At 39.7% G+C, this 14384-nt stretch overlaps 1 protein-coding gene across 2 annotated transcripts in view; it reads right to left on the bottom strand.

Annotated features, from left to right (window-relative positions):
• Positions 1–2679: 2679 nt before the first annotated feature.
• The window catches only part of mphosph6 (M-phase phosphoprotein 6), a 49958-nt gene continuing 38253 nt past the window's right edge, over positions 2680–14384 (bottom strand). For both annotated transcript variants that reach the window (XM_048257524.1, XM_048257525.1), the window contains one exon: positions 2680–2948. In XM_048257524.1, the coding sequence (XP_048113481.1) occupies positions 2825–2948 (124 nt within the window). In that variant the 3' untranslated portion in view covers positions 2680–2824. The remainder of the gene's footprint in view (positions 2949–14384) is intronic.

The following is a 14384-nucleotide window of genomic DNA, read 5'->3' as shown; positions in this document are numbered from 1 at the left end:
GTAGCAGCACAGCTGTTACATGTACTGAAGACAATGAGGCCTTGACTGGAGCTAAGAATGCTTTGTATATCAAATCTATCATGACCAGATTTACCCCATCCAGCAGGTCTCAGGTCAGCTCTTTGCCTCTGATGAAAATGTAGGCAAATTGGCAAAGTTTTGTAAAAGCACTCAGTATTACAATGTAACAACTATATGTAGGTACCCACAAATACATAATGCAAGTACAATGATAGTACCTGATAGTACATGTTGTTACACAGGTTGTACCACTGTACCTAATTAAGTAGGTACACTGTAACAGCGACACATTAAAATAAAGTGTTACCCAAATTACTCATATTGCTTACTCATTCAAACAAAATAACAAAACAGCTGGTGAGGTTATTAAAATTTTGAAAATGGTTGATTCTTTGGTGGAATAAAATGGACTTGCCGGATGAAACTCCACTCCGCTGTGCATCGTGGAGTTCTTTGACTCTGCATCATCCATTAATTCGTATTGGGACACCTTGGCAGCCGTTGTCCCTTACATAACACCCAAAATTTGATTAATTAACAAAACGTAAGTTAGAAGGGTAGAAATACTGCAGCTTTACTGCTTGGTCCCCAGTAAGAGAAGGCAAAAACACAATGGGAGCAGGATAACACCATCTATAATAATAATGATCTGTACAGAAACAATAGGGCTTTGCACCTTCGGTGCAGGCTGTAGACATGATTTTATGCCAATAGTGGCACACAAATGAACTGATGTAGCATACTTGTTGACAAGTTATGTTAATCCATAAGCCCAGGGACTACATAGCACCCACTTATTTCACTGAGTCTCGTGGTCGGAATGTAGTTTGTCCTTCAAGCAGAGTGTCTAACAAAAAAACTTAGAGTAAAGTTGGGTTTCTATTAAAGAAACAAATGCTGTTTCTCTTTTAGTGCGAGAAAAAGACTTATACAAGCAACATTTCTGGCAATACTGGATTATGGTGATATTTTATACATGCATGCAAATCAATCTTCTCTGAAAATGCTGGATTCAGTAGGCCTATACCATGCAGCTCTAAGAATTATAACTAATTCTGGTTTTCGTACTCATCACTGTACAGTAGCTTGTATGAGAGTGTTGGTTGGCCTTTGCACAATCGCAGGTTGGAGCATTGGTATATTTTTCTTTATAAGGCTATTCTGTGTGAACTGCCTTACTTGTGTTCTTTCCTAACTCCTAAAGTCACCACCAGAAAAATGTAATCTTCGATCATGTGGGCAAATCATGTATGACATTACCCGAACTGTCTTCAGTGAAAGTGCCTTTTTAGTTTTTGCACCCTCATCCTGAAATTGCAGAAATCATTTTAAATTAGACTGCCTACCAACAATGACAGTTAAAAACTAGGATAAAGGACTATTTGAGTAATAAATGCACATGTGCTGTTACTGAGCGCAGCTGGTGATCATGTTGAAATGATGTTAATTTGCATACTGTCTTTTTCTGTTTTATGTTGTCTGTTTTACATTGTATATTTTAATATGGAACTATTATGCTGCTGTCTTGGCCTGGACACCCTTGAAAGAGATTCTGAATCTCAATGGGATTATTCCTGGTAAAATAAAGTTTAAATAAAAAAAAAAAAAAAAAAAAAAGTTTCAGCAACACTCAAAATTGGGTAGGCATGCAGAACTCCCGAAGATGAACAACTCTCGATGTACACTGCATTAGCCACGCCCAACAAGAGGTATTTTGGATTTTGCACATTTTGACACAAGAACAAATTATCAATTTTGGTGCACTTCTCCTAGAAAATTCATCCGACAATGTGGTAGAAACATGGAATCAGAAAAATAAGCGTTTTTGTCTTTTTTACATTTTTATGAAAAATGGTGTCCAAAATGATTCATACCCTTTTTAAATAATCAATGGAAACATTTTTATTTTCCATCACAGCTTTCAATTTTTTTTTATAATACCTACCAAGCCTCTCCATGTCTCCACAATGATTGTAGATCACACCTTTTTAGCAGCAATCCAGGTTTTGAGGCAGGAAAGATTTGTTGGCATCTCTCTGGCCTTGTGCTCACTTTTTTATGAACTGAGGTCTTGACTCTGGCTGGGCCACTCTTAAATGTTACTAAAACACTTACTTTCACACTACATGCCCACTAAGTTGCATGTGCCCTGGTGTTTTGGTGTCCTGGGAATTGTGACCGAAAAGCTCTAGTGGCGGTCATAATAAACTTAAAATTGCAAAAAGAAAAATATAGTAAAAGTAAATATATACAAAAGCAATGATCGAGCATTTAAAGACGTTCAAGGTGTTGACGTTCAAACAAAACAGAGAGCTAGCTAGCCCGCCCCTCCCTACCTCCCTCCCGTGCAATTGGAACTCTCCTGAGAGTGCATCTCTTCAGTGAATGGCTGGAAAAGCTTGTCATATTTCATGGTCCATGCTGTACCAGGCTGTTTTTGTTGCCATTTTAGGAGCCTGGGCTGTCTACAGAGACTGAAGTTTGCTGTATGTATGTAAGTATGCTGACAAAAAATGTTTTAGCTTAGAAACCGTGTAACCTCTGAAATGTGAGAGTTGAGCTGTAGCATGAAAAGGTATAGCTTGATTACACACTTGACCCAGACTTCCATTGTGTTATACAGGCACAATTTTTGATCTCAAACAAAAACAGACATTATAAGAGTTATATGTTTTTTTTATTAGACAAAACAAACAAACAATTTAATAACAAAACAGGCCCACAAAAATAAAATGGCCACACTTACAAAAAGGCAAATAAGCTAATGTATGATCACACAAAAAAAAGTTTATCAGGTGTCATCTCAATCCTTTGGCTTCTGAAAGGCTCTCTTTGTTTTTTCCTCCAAACTAACATCATCTTCCAACACGGAATGCCCACGTTTCATGGCAAATTTCTTTTTTATGCTGTCGACTAAATCTGCATACCTACAAGGAAGAAAAAGAATAGAGAAAATATTTATGGAAAAACAATTTGCATTAACAACTCACATAAAAAAACAGTGATCAGTTACTTTAGTTGCAGAGGTTTTTAACTAGACCGTTTTTGCATTAACAATGGCTTAAGGGGTATTGCTTCACTTTGAAACAAATTGCTTTTTTTAAACAACTGGCAAGACTCAAAATAGGGGGGAATGATATTTTAATGCCGTCATTGCAAATAATAACACACTTCCACATAGACTACTATGGTGCACACACACAAGAAAATAGACTTGAAAGACATGCTCCAGCACTGCCTCTTTAAATGATAAGGGCACTTATAGAGTGCAGATCTCCAAGGTGAAATTGGTAGCATAGCTTTTCTGAACATGAAACCAAATTCATGAATCCACTGAGTGATTTGGATTAACTTCAAAATTGTATTTCTTCACCCATGCTACACTTTTCCATCAAATAAATAGTCACTGTCGGATGAAAACAATGCATCTTCACTTCTGACGATTTTGACTTTTTACTAATATAGAATTATTATTAAAATGATTACTTTTTAGTAAAATAGAATTTTCTCCTCTGTCTACAGTTAGCTTTGGGTATCTAAATGACATCTATTTTGTACACCCTCCACTAGTAGCAGTATTGAGCACGAATTTTCATGGTAGGGCTGGGCGATATACCGAATATACTCGATATATCTTTGTTTGCTCTATGTGCGAACGTGTGTTAGTTGTTATATCGCAAACACTGAGTATTTAACTTGCTGTTATCTTTTTGTTGTTGAAGCAACAACATGTTTGTCTTCCTATTTCTCCATTTGCCCTCTCTCCCTCTCAGTAATTGAAAAAAAAATCACATCACACACCTACCAACCAATCTAGAGCAGTCTTTTCAGAAGAGGGTGTGACGTCTTATGTAGACTATGGAAGTTTAGTTGAAAATGAAAGCGCCAAAGCAACCGTGTTCGCTGTTGTTCGAAAATAATCAGTGAGCGACTTCCATAGGAAAATGGAAGCGGACAAATTGGTTCCAAAAACAAATAACAAGGGTCAATCATTTGGCAGTTTTTTGAATTTCACCAGGACGACGTGGAACCACAAAATGGCAATCTACAAAATTTGCAATAAACGAGTCGTCACAAAAGGTAGCAGTACGACAAATTTGTACCATCATTTGAAAAACCACCCAGGTCAAAATGAAGAATGGCTGAAACTTCTAATGTCCTCCTCATGTCCACCAATGCCAAACCCAAACAATAGGTGCATCGTTCTCCAAAGGCATTCCATATGACGAAAAAGTAATGTGTGAAAATACGGCCCTTGCGGTCCATACTCACACACAGGATGAGCGGCTAGGACTCACTGAGGTGAAGTGATGATGGGGTGAAGACACAGCAAGCAAACATGGATTTTGGTGAAAAGTGCTGATTTATTTACAGTGCGAAAACAGTGCAAACAAATAGACTTGACAAAACAAAACAAAATTCAACCAACCGGTTTGTTAAGCACTAGCAGTCACAGTTCTCAACTCTGTATTGTCCAGACTTCTCACACAGCACCTCTCTTTACACTCTCTCACCCGACTTCTTTCACCAAAGCCTTGCTTTTAAAGCCAACCAATTAACTAAGGGCCATACCATTATGACTGAGGGGTGGGGGTTATCCAGCTCCCATACAAACAGACGTGCACAATACATACATTGACAAACTTAAACATACATTGGAAACAAAATTTAACACAGATCACTACTAACTAAATATTCATAATTAAATAATAACACTACAATACCGTTATTTATTCTTGAATTTCCCCTTGGGGATCAATAAAGTATCTATCGATCATTAAAATGGGGATGAAAACCACCCCGCACAATCATACACATTTCCCAATCCCCATTCCCAACCAGGGAACAAGTTACCCAATTGCAGGGAGTGATTATAATAGTCAGTATTTGTGTGTGTAGGAGAAATAGTCAGTCTAAATGCTACGGTCAGGCAGTTTGGGGAAAAGGAGGGACTCACATCCCAGGTTGTGTGCTGAAGGACTGCGCTGAGGAGCTTAAGGATGTCTTCACAGACATCTTTAACACTGACTTCTTTCCCTGAAGCAAGCCATCGTCCCATCATGTTTCAAAGCTGCCACCATCATACCTGTGCCAAAGAAAACTGCTCCATCCTGCTTCAATGATAACCACCCTGTGGCACTGACACCCATCATCATGAAGTGCTTTGAGCGGCTTGTCATGTCACATATCAAATCCATTCTCCCCCCCACCCTGGACGCCTTCCAGTTTGCATACCGAGCCAAACGGTCCACAGAGGATGCAATCTGCTCTGCCCTCCACCCAGCCCTCACCCACCTGGAAAAAAGAGACTCATATGTGAGATTGCTGTTTATAGACTTCAGTTCTGCATTCAACACCATAATACCACAACAACTCATCTGCAAACTTGACAAACTGGGACTCAGTACCTACCTCTGCAACTGGCTACTGGACTTCCTCTGTCAGAGGCCTCAAGTAGTACGTGTTGGCAACAATATCTCAAGCGGCATCACACTGAGCACGGGGGCCCCCCCAAGGCTGCATGCTCAGTCCCCTGCTCTTCACCCTGCTGACGCATGACTGCACTGCAACCTACAGCAACAACCACATAGTGAAATTTGCTGACGACACAACTCTGGTGGGTCTCATCACCAAGGGCGACGAGACTCAATACAGGTTGGAGGTCGACCTTCTGACCACGTGGTGCAGGGACAACAATCTCCTGCTGAACGTCAGCAAGACCAAGGAGATTGTTGTTGACTTCCGGAGAGGTCACACCCAACACCTGCCACTGACCATCGACGGTGCTGTGGTGGAGAGAGTGAGCAGCACCAAATTCCTGGGGGTGCACATCAGTGAAGACCTCTCCTGGACCACCAACACTGCATCACTGGCTAAGAAAGCCCAGCGCCGCCTCTACTTCCTAAGTGAAACTCAGGCGAGCAAGTGCTCCACCAGCCATCATGACCACATTCTACCGAGGCACCATTGAGAGCATCCTCTCCAGCTGTATCGCTGTGTGAATACAACAGGAAAGCCCTGCAGCGCATAGTGAACACAGCTGGAAGGATTATTGGTGCTTCACTCCCCTCCCTGAAGGACATTTACACCTCCCACCTCACCCGCAGGGCGACCACAATTGTGAGTGATGCAAGTCACCCCGCTCACAATCTGTTTGATCTACTGCCCTCTGGGAAGAGGTACAGAAGCCTGCGCTCCCGCACCACCAGACTCACCAACAGCTTCGTACACCAGGCTGTTAGGATGCTGAACTGTCTCCCCCCTCTCACCCCTCCACCCTCAGCTACATAACATCCTGGACTTTGGACCCACAATGGCTGCCTTGCACTACTCCACTTGTACACTTTGCAACTTCTTGTTGTCCTGTTGTCCTGAAAACACTTCTGAACACACTTCTGCTGCTCTTACATAACTTGCACCACTATGCCACTTGCATACTTAGGTCAAACAGAACTACCTCAGCCGTTTATTGGCCTGACTTTTGCACTATTTTTGTAATTTTGATCTCTTTGTATGTCTTGACATGTGAAGAAATTGACAATAAAGCAGACTTTGACTTTGACTCCCTTTTCATAATATGTCAGCTATATTACAAGGCATCACATTGTCCCCAGAGCAACTTGGGGTTAAGTGCCTTGCTCAAGGGCACAACGGTGGAAGCCGGGAATTGAACCGACAACTTTCAAACTTTTCTCTTTTGTCATTGCTTGTGTGTGATGCCAATGAAACACACTTTCGGACATGGAATAAATAATTTAATTTTGCCTGTTAACCGAGCTAGGTAGCTAACGTTAGCACAATAAACTGAAAGTGAATGGGAATGGCTAGTGATGTTCGCTAGCTAGGTAGCTGCTAAGGACTTTGGTTAAACTTGTACATTGTTGCAAACTAACCTGAAAATATAGGCGCAAGCGGCAATGGCGGGCCCGAGCACCTGCGGGCCGCAACCCGTGACATGTCAGAATCCAACAAAGCATCGACGTGGTGCATTTGTGAAATGTACATATTTGATGCGTGTGCTACTTGTTTTTGTATTTTATTTTCTGACACATTTACTTGCTTGGCCAGGTGGGGGCGCAATGCAAGGCAGGCCCATTGGGTGTCATCATAATCATTATTAACTTGAGAAATTTTAGATCATTCATTTTAAGCACAGAACATTTCTGATACATTTTTTGGTTGGCCAGATGGTGGCAGGCGCTATGTTAGGCATGGAAATTACACATGTGAATATCATCACAATAATGATATCCAAAATGTTTGTAAACTTTCAGATCAATCACTTAAGGCATTGTCCATTTCTGGCACATTTCCTGCTTGGCCAGGTGGTGGCACTATGCCAGGCAGGCCCATTGGGTGTCTAGATATCATCATAATCATAATATCTATTAACCTGTTAAGTTTCAGACCATTTATTCAAAGCATAGAACATTTCTGGCACATGGTGGCACTATGCTAGGTATCTGAATTACACATGTGAATATCATCACAATAATGATTTCCAATATTTTATACCTACCAAGATTCAAATAAATCAGTTAAGGCATTGCCCATTTCTGACACATTTCCTGTTTGGCCAGGTGGTGGCGCTATGCCAGGCAGGCCAATAGGGTTTCTGGATATTCTCTTAATCATAATATCTATTAACCTGAGAAGTTTCAGACTGTTCATTCAATGCACTTTGACTTTCTGGCACATTTCCTGTTTATGTGTAAGATATTAAAATCATAACATATTACAACATATCAAAACTCCCTTCGCGATTTAACATCAGCGTCCTCTTGCCATCATATTTGCCAAATTTCACATGAATCTGACAAACCGTCTAGGAGGAGTACGTTCAAATCTATCACGTGACATCAGTGTTCTTGTCATTCCTTCTGTTGCCAGTGGGTGGCACTATGGCAAATATGGATTATGGGCTTGTGAATATTGTCATTACCATGGTATTCAATAACCTGTTAAATTTAAAACATTGCAAGCCATGCATGGTGAATTAAGACACATTTATTGTTTTTGTGGAAGGGTATCAAAATTCATAGTTTCGCCATTTCGTCAAATTACAACATATGAAAAAAAGCTTCTCCGTTTAGAATCAGAAGCATATTGGCATCATGTATACCAACTTTCACATGAATCGGAGCAACCGTCTAGGAGGAGTACGTTAAAATTGATCATGTCCACAACACACAAAATCTCAATTACCTCACTTCCTGTGGGCGTGGCTAATGGCATGTTAATACAAAAGTTGATTGTTGATTGTCAAATTTGGTGTGTGTATCTAAAACTATATGCAAACCACAAGTCACAGTGACATAAGGGGGTGCTATGGAGTTCATGGGCCAAGCCAGTGCCAAGGCATTTCCCCTGTGTATTCACGGTACCTCTTGATGTGTGTATCCACTTGTATCCTTCTAGACTTTTATACGACTTCAGCGAGTCACGGAAATAGGACGAAGGGAAGTTAATTAAATAGTTGTAGATGTCTGGGTAACCGAGCGCCGACAGGGCTATCGACAAGTTGTCCTCTATGTTTTTAAAAAGTACACCTGGGGCATTGTACAGATCGCTAATATTCAAACGGTTTAGCTTTCTTATGTAGTTGATTATTTCAAATGGAGTAAAATGTGTAGTGTATTCTGACACCCTAAACCTACTCTCATCAGTCTCTGTGAAATTCTCGCCATTCATTTTTTCGTTGATGGCGGCGTAAACAAATTACGTAACCGATAGAACTTAACTACTGGAACTGAATAACGCATTACGCCACTGACCAAGAGAAACCTGGTCAGAAATCCATGGCGAGTTGTTTATATGTTATTTTGAGAGCGCATTATCAACAGTGATGGGCGGGTGCACAACACAGCCTGCTTCTCTAATCCATGAACACGCACCAGCACACATCCATTTCCAATTAAAATAAAAATATTACGAAATACATCTCATAGTGCTGGGCGGTATACCGGTTCACACCGTATACCGGTGTATATTTTCATTATGATATGAATTTTTAATATACCGCCATACCGGTGTATTTGATTACACAACGTTTGGAACGCTGCGCCGCGCGACAGTGTTTCAGACGGGACTTTTTTTCACACGCACGCATGATGACACTGCGAGGCATAGTGAGGGTAAACACAAAAACACCTGACGTTTTTCCCCTTAAGTATGACCCTTAAGGCTTAATTTCTCCTTAGATAAGAGGTTTATTTAAGGGTGTTGCACAGAATACCTTAAATTGTTTCTTTAGTTAAGGAAAAACGTTAAGGGATCCTGCATTGAAAGGGATTTACCGTCACGAAAATTCTATTGAGATTGTTCAACAGCTGTAGCTAGCTGGCTAGTAGGTGATGTCGTTAGTTAGCAACCCACCGAACACAGTGAAGTTTAATGAGCTTATCATTCATCTCACCTTAAGAATATTCGCTGAAATTATCCAGGTAGCAAGTAAAGCATGTGATAGACATGCACTGAGCAATACTAGCTGGCTAGTTAGAAATGATCCTGACTGTCATCAGTGCACCAAAACAAACTTTTTTGTTAATGTTTTGCCTAGCGAACCGAACCGAAGCTCATGGCAGGCTAACAAGACATCCACATCCACATGACGTTAACGTTAGCCTACAACTAACGTCATGTAAACCACACAATAACAATAAGGCATGTTTCTGATAGGCCTATTTAACAGAGTAAGCATATTAGCAGAGAGGTTTCATTTTAAATTGTATAATTTTCAAAAAAGTATAAAGTTGCACTACTTTTTGTACTGGTTTTATAGGCTACAAGATGTTTGTGAAATTTGCACAGTAAAAGTTCTGTATTTTGACTGCAATTGTCTTTGCATTCTGATTAGATTCTTCATTAGAATCACGAGTGGCTCTTTGTAAACAGCATCATTTTCTGGGGCCATGCAAAACTGCATTATTCCCAGAGGAAAGAAAATGTTAAAATGAGAGCTCTTCTCTTTCTCAATTGTTTCTCCTAGACAATAATGTGATCATAGTGATATAAAAATGAGATTATTGCTTTCGTCTCCCGCTTCTCAGGTTTGTCTCTGGAGCAAAAGAGTTAAGTTATCTTAGTGTAGACTCCCTTTAATCTACAAATGAGATCTCAACAATATTTTAAATAATGCTCAGTGTTGTCCAATTTATACATCTCATATTTTACTCAGGCTGATCCTCCACCATCAGTTCTGTAAAAGAGATCTCTTTACATGTTTGAACCGTTCTCATTCTAGTCATCTCAGTTTAGCCCTTTTTTGATTTACAAAAGAGATCTCAGCAAAGGCTTATACAATACTCAGACTTGTATAATTTGTTTTATAAATTAGTCTGGTCTGTAAGAGCTCTAGCTGTGGTATAAACATTCTCAAATGATTTTTCATTGGCTTATTTGTTTTAATTGCACATATTTTCAAGTTCACATTTGCAAACAGTAGGCCTAACCATGTGATGTGACCACCAGGCTCTGACAGAGACCTCTGAAGTTCGCCTACAAAAAAAGCTACCATCTTTGCCCATATAAGGAGATCACCTGTTAAATTCTCGCGCAGGAAGACGACGAAATCGGAGACGTTTCCCTGAACGCACTTTTGTCCTCAACCTCCGAGTGGATATTATCGTCTCTGGTACGTGAAGGCGGCACAATTTGATTATTGCTACCCCAGAACTAACTTGCGATTCAACTCGCTATTAAGATAGCAAGTTAGAGAGAGCAAGTTAGACTCCAGAGGTCTAGGACGGTCGGACGTGGCAAACTCGCACGCAGAAGACTCCTACCAGAAAATGAATTCAGTCTAACGTTAGATTTGGCGCCCAGTGAAACCAAGTGAAACGGTGTGTGGGTGAAGGATTGTGCAGAACTTGCCACCACGAAAACTCAGAAAGGGTACATTAACATTTTGGTAATTTGCTAACGTTCTTACATATTTTTAGACTCTATATCATTGATCAACCTGATGAAGCAGCACATAAAGTTAGCTAGCTAGTTTAATGTTAGCTACTTGTAAGTTACATCACTCACTGGCTGTGCAGCTTGTCTAAAAAGCTAACGGTAGACAATTTAACGTTGCTAGCTTACTTTGCCTTATACAGCTTTAGTCTGTATGTTTTGAATGGTGTTAAGCCATGCTGTAGCCAAAATGCACGGAATTTTAAAATGTCTTTGGGATGTCAGTCAAGATGACGAAACTAACGTTATTGCCACTGGTTTAAACTGGTTACAGCTCAATACCACTGAAAAGAGGCTGACAGCTTCTTAAAAAATTGGAAGACTACACTAGACCATCAGATCAAATTGCTGAACAAACAGCGCACCAAAATGGTAAGTATATTTTTTATATATTCTCACTTTTGTTTAACCTGCTAAATTGCAGCATACTGTAACAGGAGTGAAAGGGCATTCTTGTAACCCAGGTAAACTAGGAAGTAGCGTTGCTGCGGTCGAGGGATCGAGAAATAGGCAAGTCAACATCTGCAGTCATGAATAACTTACCAGTCAACATTTCTTTTGCAATTAATATAATCTGTAGCATGCAAATCAAACCAGCTATTAGCCTAACTGAAATAAAACCATGATATATCTAGGTATGGTGAAGGGTATGTGATGTGGGGCTATTTTAATTACAAAGGCCAAGGGAACTTTATCAGGATGCATAGTATCCTGAGTCCATTCAATAACTGGCCTTTAAAAATAAAAATCTGCCTGCCTCTATGGGATTTTAACATAGGGGGTTCCTTACTTATGCCCCCTGTATTTTAAGGAATAACATTTATTAATTTAATATACCTGGTTCATTCAAAAAGAATATTGGTGTGTTTAAAGGTTGGATTTTTTCCTCATTTTTTAATTGAGGCATTAAGATCAATTTCCAACAGATTTATCGTATTCCTCTTTTAGTCATTTCAGCATGGTTGTCTTAACTTATGCACAGTTGATGGTTTTATAAAAAGACACATCACATTAAAAGGAATATGATTTATTTAAAAACAACCATTCCCTACACCAATAAATAGTTCATGTAGACTGTCACACAATGGTAAGTGGAACATTGGCCTCAGCTTGTAACAACTTCATTTTTTACCATTCCTTGCGTAGGGATGTGTACACAAGGATGTGTAACCTTGTGTAAGGTTAACTTGGGAAACAGAAAGGAACACGTTTCAGCTAATTAAAATTAATGACTGGAACTGTCAGTTTCAGAGCTATTATTACCACACTGATAGATTGATTTTGCCTTTTATCTGCAGCCTACGTTATGCACTGTGGAACGCTCTGCGGATGGACAGCTGTGGAATCCGCAAAGGTCAAGAAGACTTTTGTTACAAGGACTGGAGGTTCCAAAAAATCCATGAAGCTGGGGTAATTTTCTCTTATTTTAAATTATTCCCAATTGTGGTGAGCATTATTGGTGGGCTTTTTATAAAGTAGGCCTCTATTGCACTAAAACTATTCAACCTTTATACAGTTAACGTCAAACTGTGTAGCTACGAAAGCTACGAAATCACATTGTCATAGAAATGATAGAGGCGAAAAGATGGGCTGAACATACATCAAAAGTAAAAAAAAAAAATGACATGGCCAAAATGATTCTCTCCAACAATATTTGTTGTATGGTGTATACTGTATTTTCTGTATTTTGTTTTTGTTCAATTGTCAGTGTCTCGAGTGATCAGAGCTAAATGTTTTGGGCTAATTTAGATGTAATATTGGAGTCATTGTCTTTGCTTTGCCGGATTGACGAAACGACAACAATGTGAAAATTCAACAGGGGGTCGTGTAACGTCAGAGAACGTCTAATTTAGTGATGCAAAGTGTACCGATACTACAAAAGTGTCGCAATAGCTATTAGCAGTTGTCACAATACCTAATTTTATTAGTAGCAATACTTTTAAGAATGACCGTGTTCTTGTTCGTGTGCACAAGGCATGCTTCTAGTGCCTCCTCCCCAAGCCTGTGGCTGTGCGTCTTTTCTCCTCACACACACAGAGCAGCTATCGTGCCATAAACAGCGAGATATGGCTGCTAGTTTAGCTTAAGTGATTCTGTGGTAACACATAATAATAGGCTAATATCAAGTTGATTTGCTCACTTGCACCTCTCAAGTTTGTGTTGCTAACCTACCTAGGCTATGAGATGTAGGTCTACTATTGGGTTTTAATGTCATTTGGAAACAGGCAGCGCAACCTTTGCAAACTTTTACATCTGGAGAGAGCTCCTTGCTAACTAATCCTGCTAGCTCAGGTCATGTATATCATACGTCATTAGTGCTAAAATCATTACTGAACATGATCCCTTCTATGAACTTGTTAGGTTTTTTTTAATTTTACATTTACACAACAATGAATTGCATCCACATATCCTTATGCACTATGTGCAACTATTATTGCCTAAAACCTTAAGACTGAAGGCTACAGTAATTACTCACGTATTTCTTAAAGTGACAGGCACTCAATTACACCTAGGCCTACACACCACCAATGTGCACTCAATTAGCCCTACACACCACATTAAAATTAGCCTAGGTGTAATAGTTTAAAAATAAATATTAAGTATTCAAATGACTAAATATGTTTAGCAATTAAGCAGATTAATAGTAATTATGCAGATTAAAAAATACTATACATTAACTGTACACTTTATATGAAATATATATGAAAATAGAAACATAGAAACACATGGTTTTCCGTGTGTGTGGAAAGAGTCAAGCAGAATCTAGGATGCCCACTGGTGTGAATGATTACACTATATTCAATATTACTGATGATGGTGGGGGCCCCTACCCTGGAAATCCAGAGTTCTCGCGAGAGCACAATGGAATTGTCTCTGCGAGACACTCTGGCAAAGAGCAATGATGCACGTTACTTTTTCCCCTTGCATTCTGGGGAACCAGCTAAACTGATGAAGACAGCGCAGCAACGTTGGAGGACAGTACACATCGGTCATAGTGTTATCCGATTGCGTCGAAGTCCGAAATCATTCAGAGTAAACATGGTCTAGTGTTATCCAATTGCGTGCAGTGAGATTTTTAAATGCATGCTTGTTGCCGCACCTCGAGTTGGGCCATTACATTGCTCTTTGCCAGACCCTTAATCTTTCTAGATTATCAGGGTCTGGATTTTCCAGGCTAGGGGGCCCCCAAATCAAATACATTTTTTAAAAATGATCAAAGAAGTATCGAAATTCTTGACGTGGTATTGGTATCGAAACAATAATTTTGGTATCGTAATACTTTGGGTTTTCGCACCGGCAGCAATGAATATGTCGAAAGGAGAGGACAGCACATCATGGGGAAGTGTTGTTTTAATTGTCATTATGGATTTTATCTGGTGTTTTACAACCGCATAATGGGTGTGATG

This window comes from Alosa alosa, chromosome 11 (assembly GCF_017589495.1).
Source record: "Alosa alosa isolate M-15738 ecotype Scorff River chromosome 11, AALO_Geno_1.1, whole genome shotgun sequence".
In the NCBI taxonomy this organism is placed as follows: Eukaryota; Metazoa; Chordata; class Actinopteri; order Clupeiformes; family Clupeidae; genus Alosa; species Alosa alosa.
Note: the sequence above shows the minus strand (reverse complement) of the source record. Positions and strands in the feature narration are given on the sequence as shown.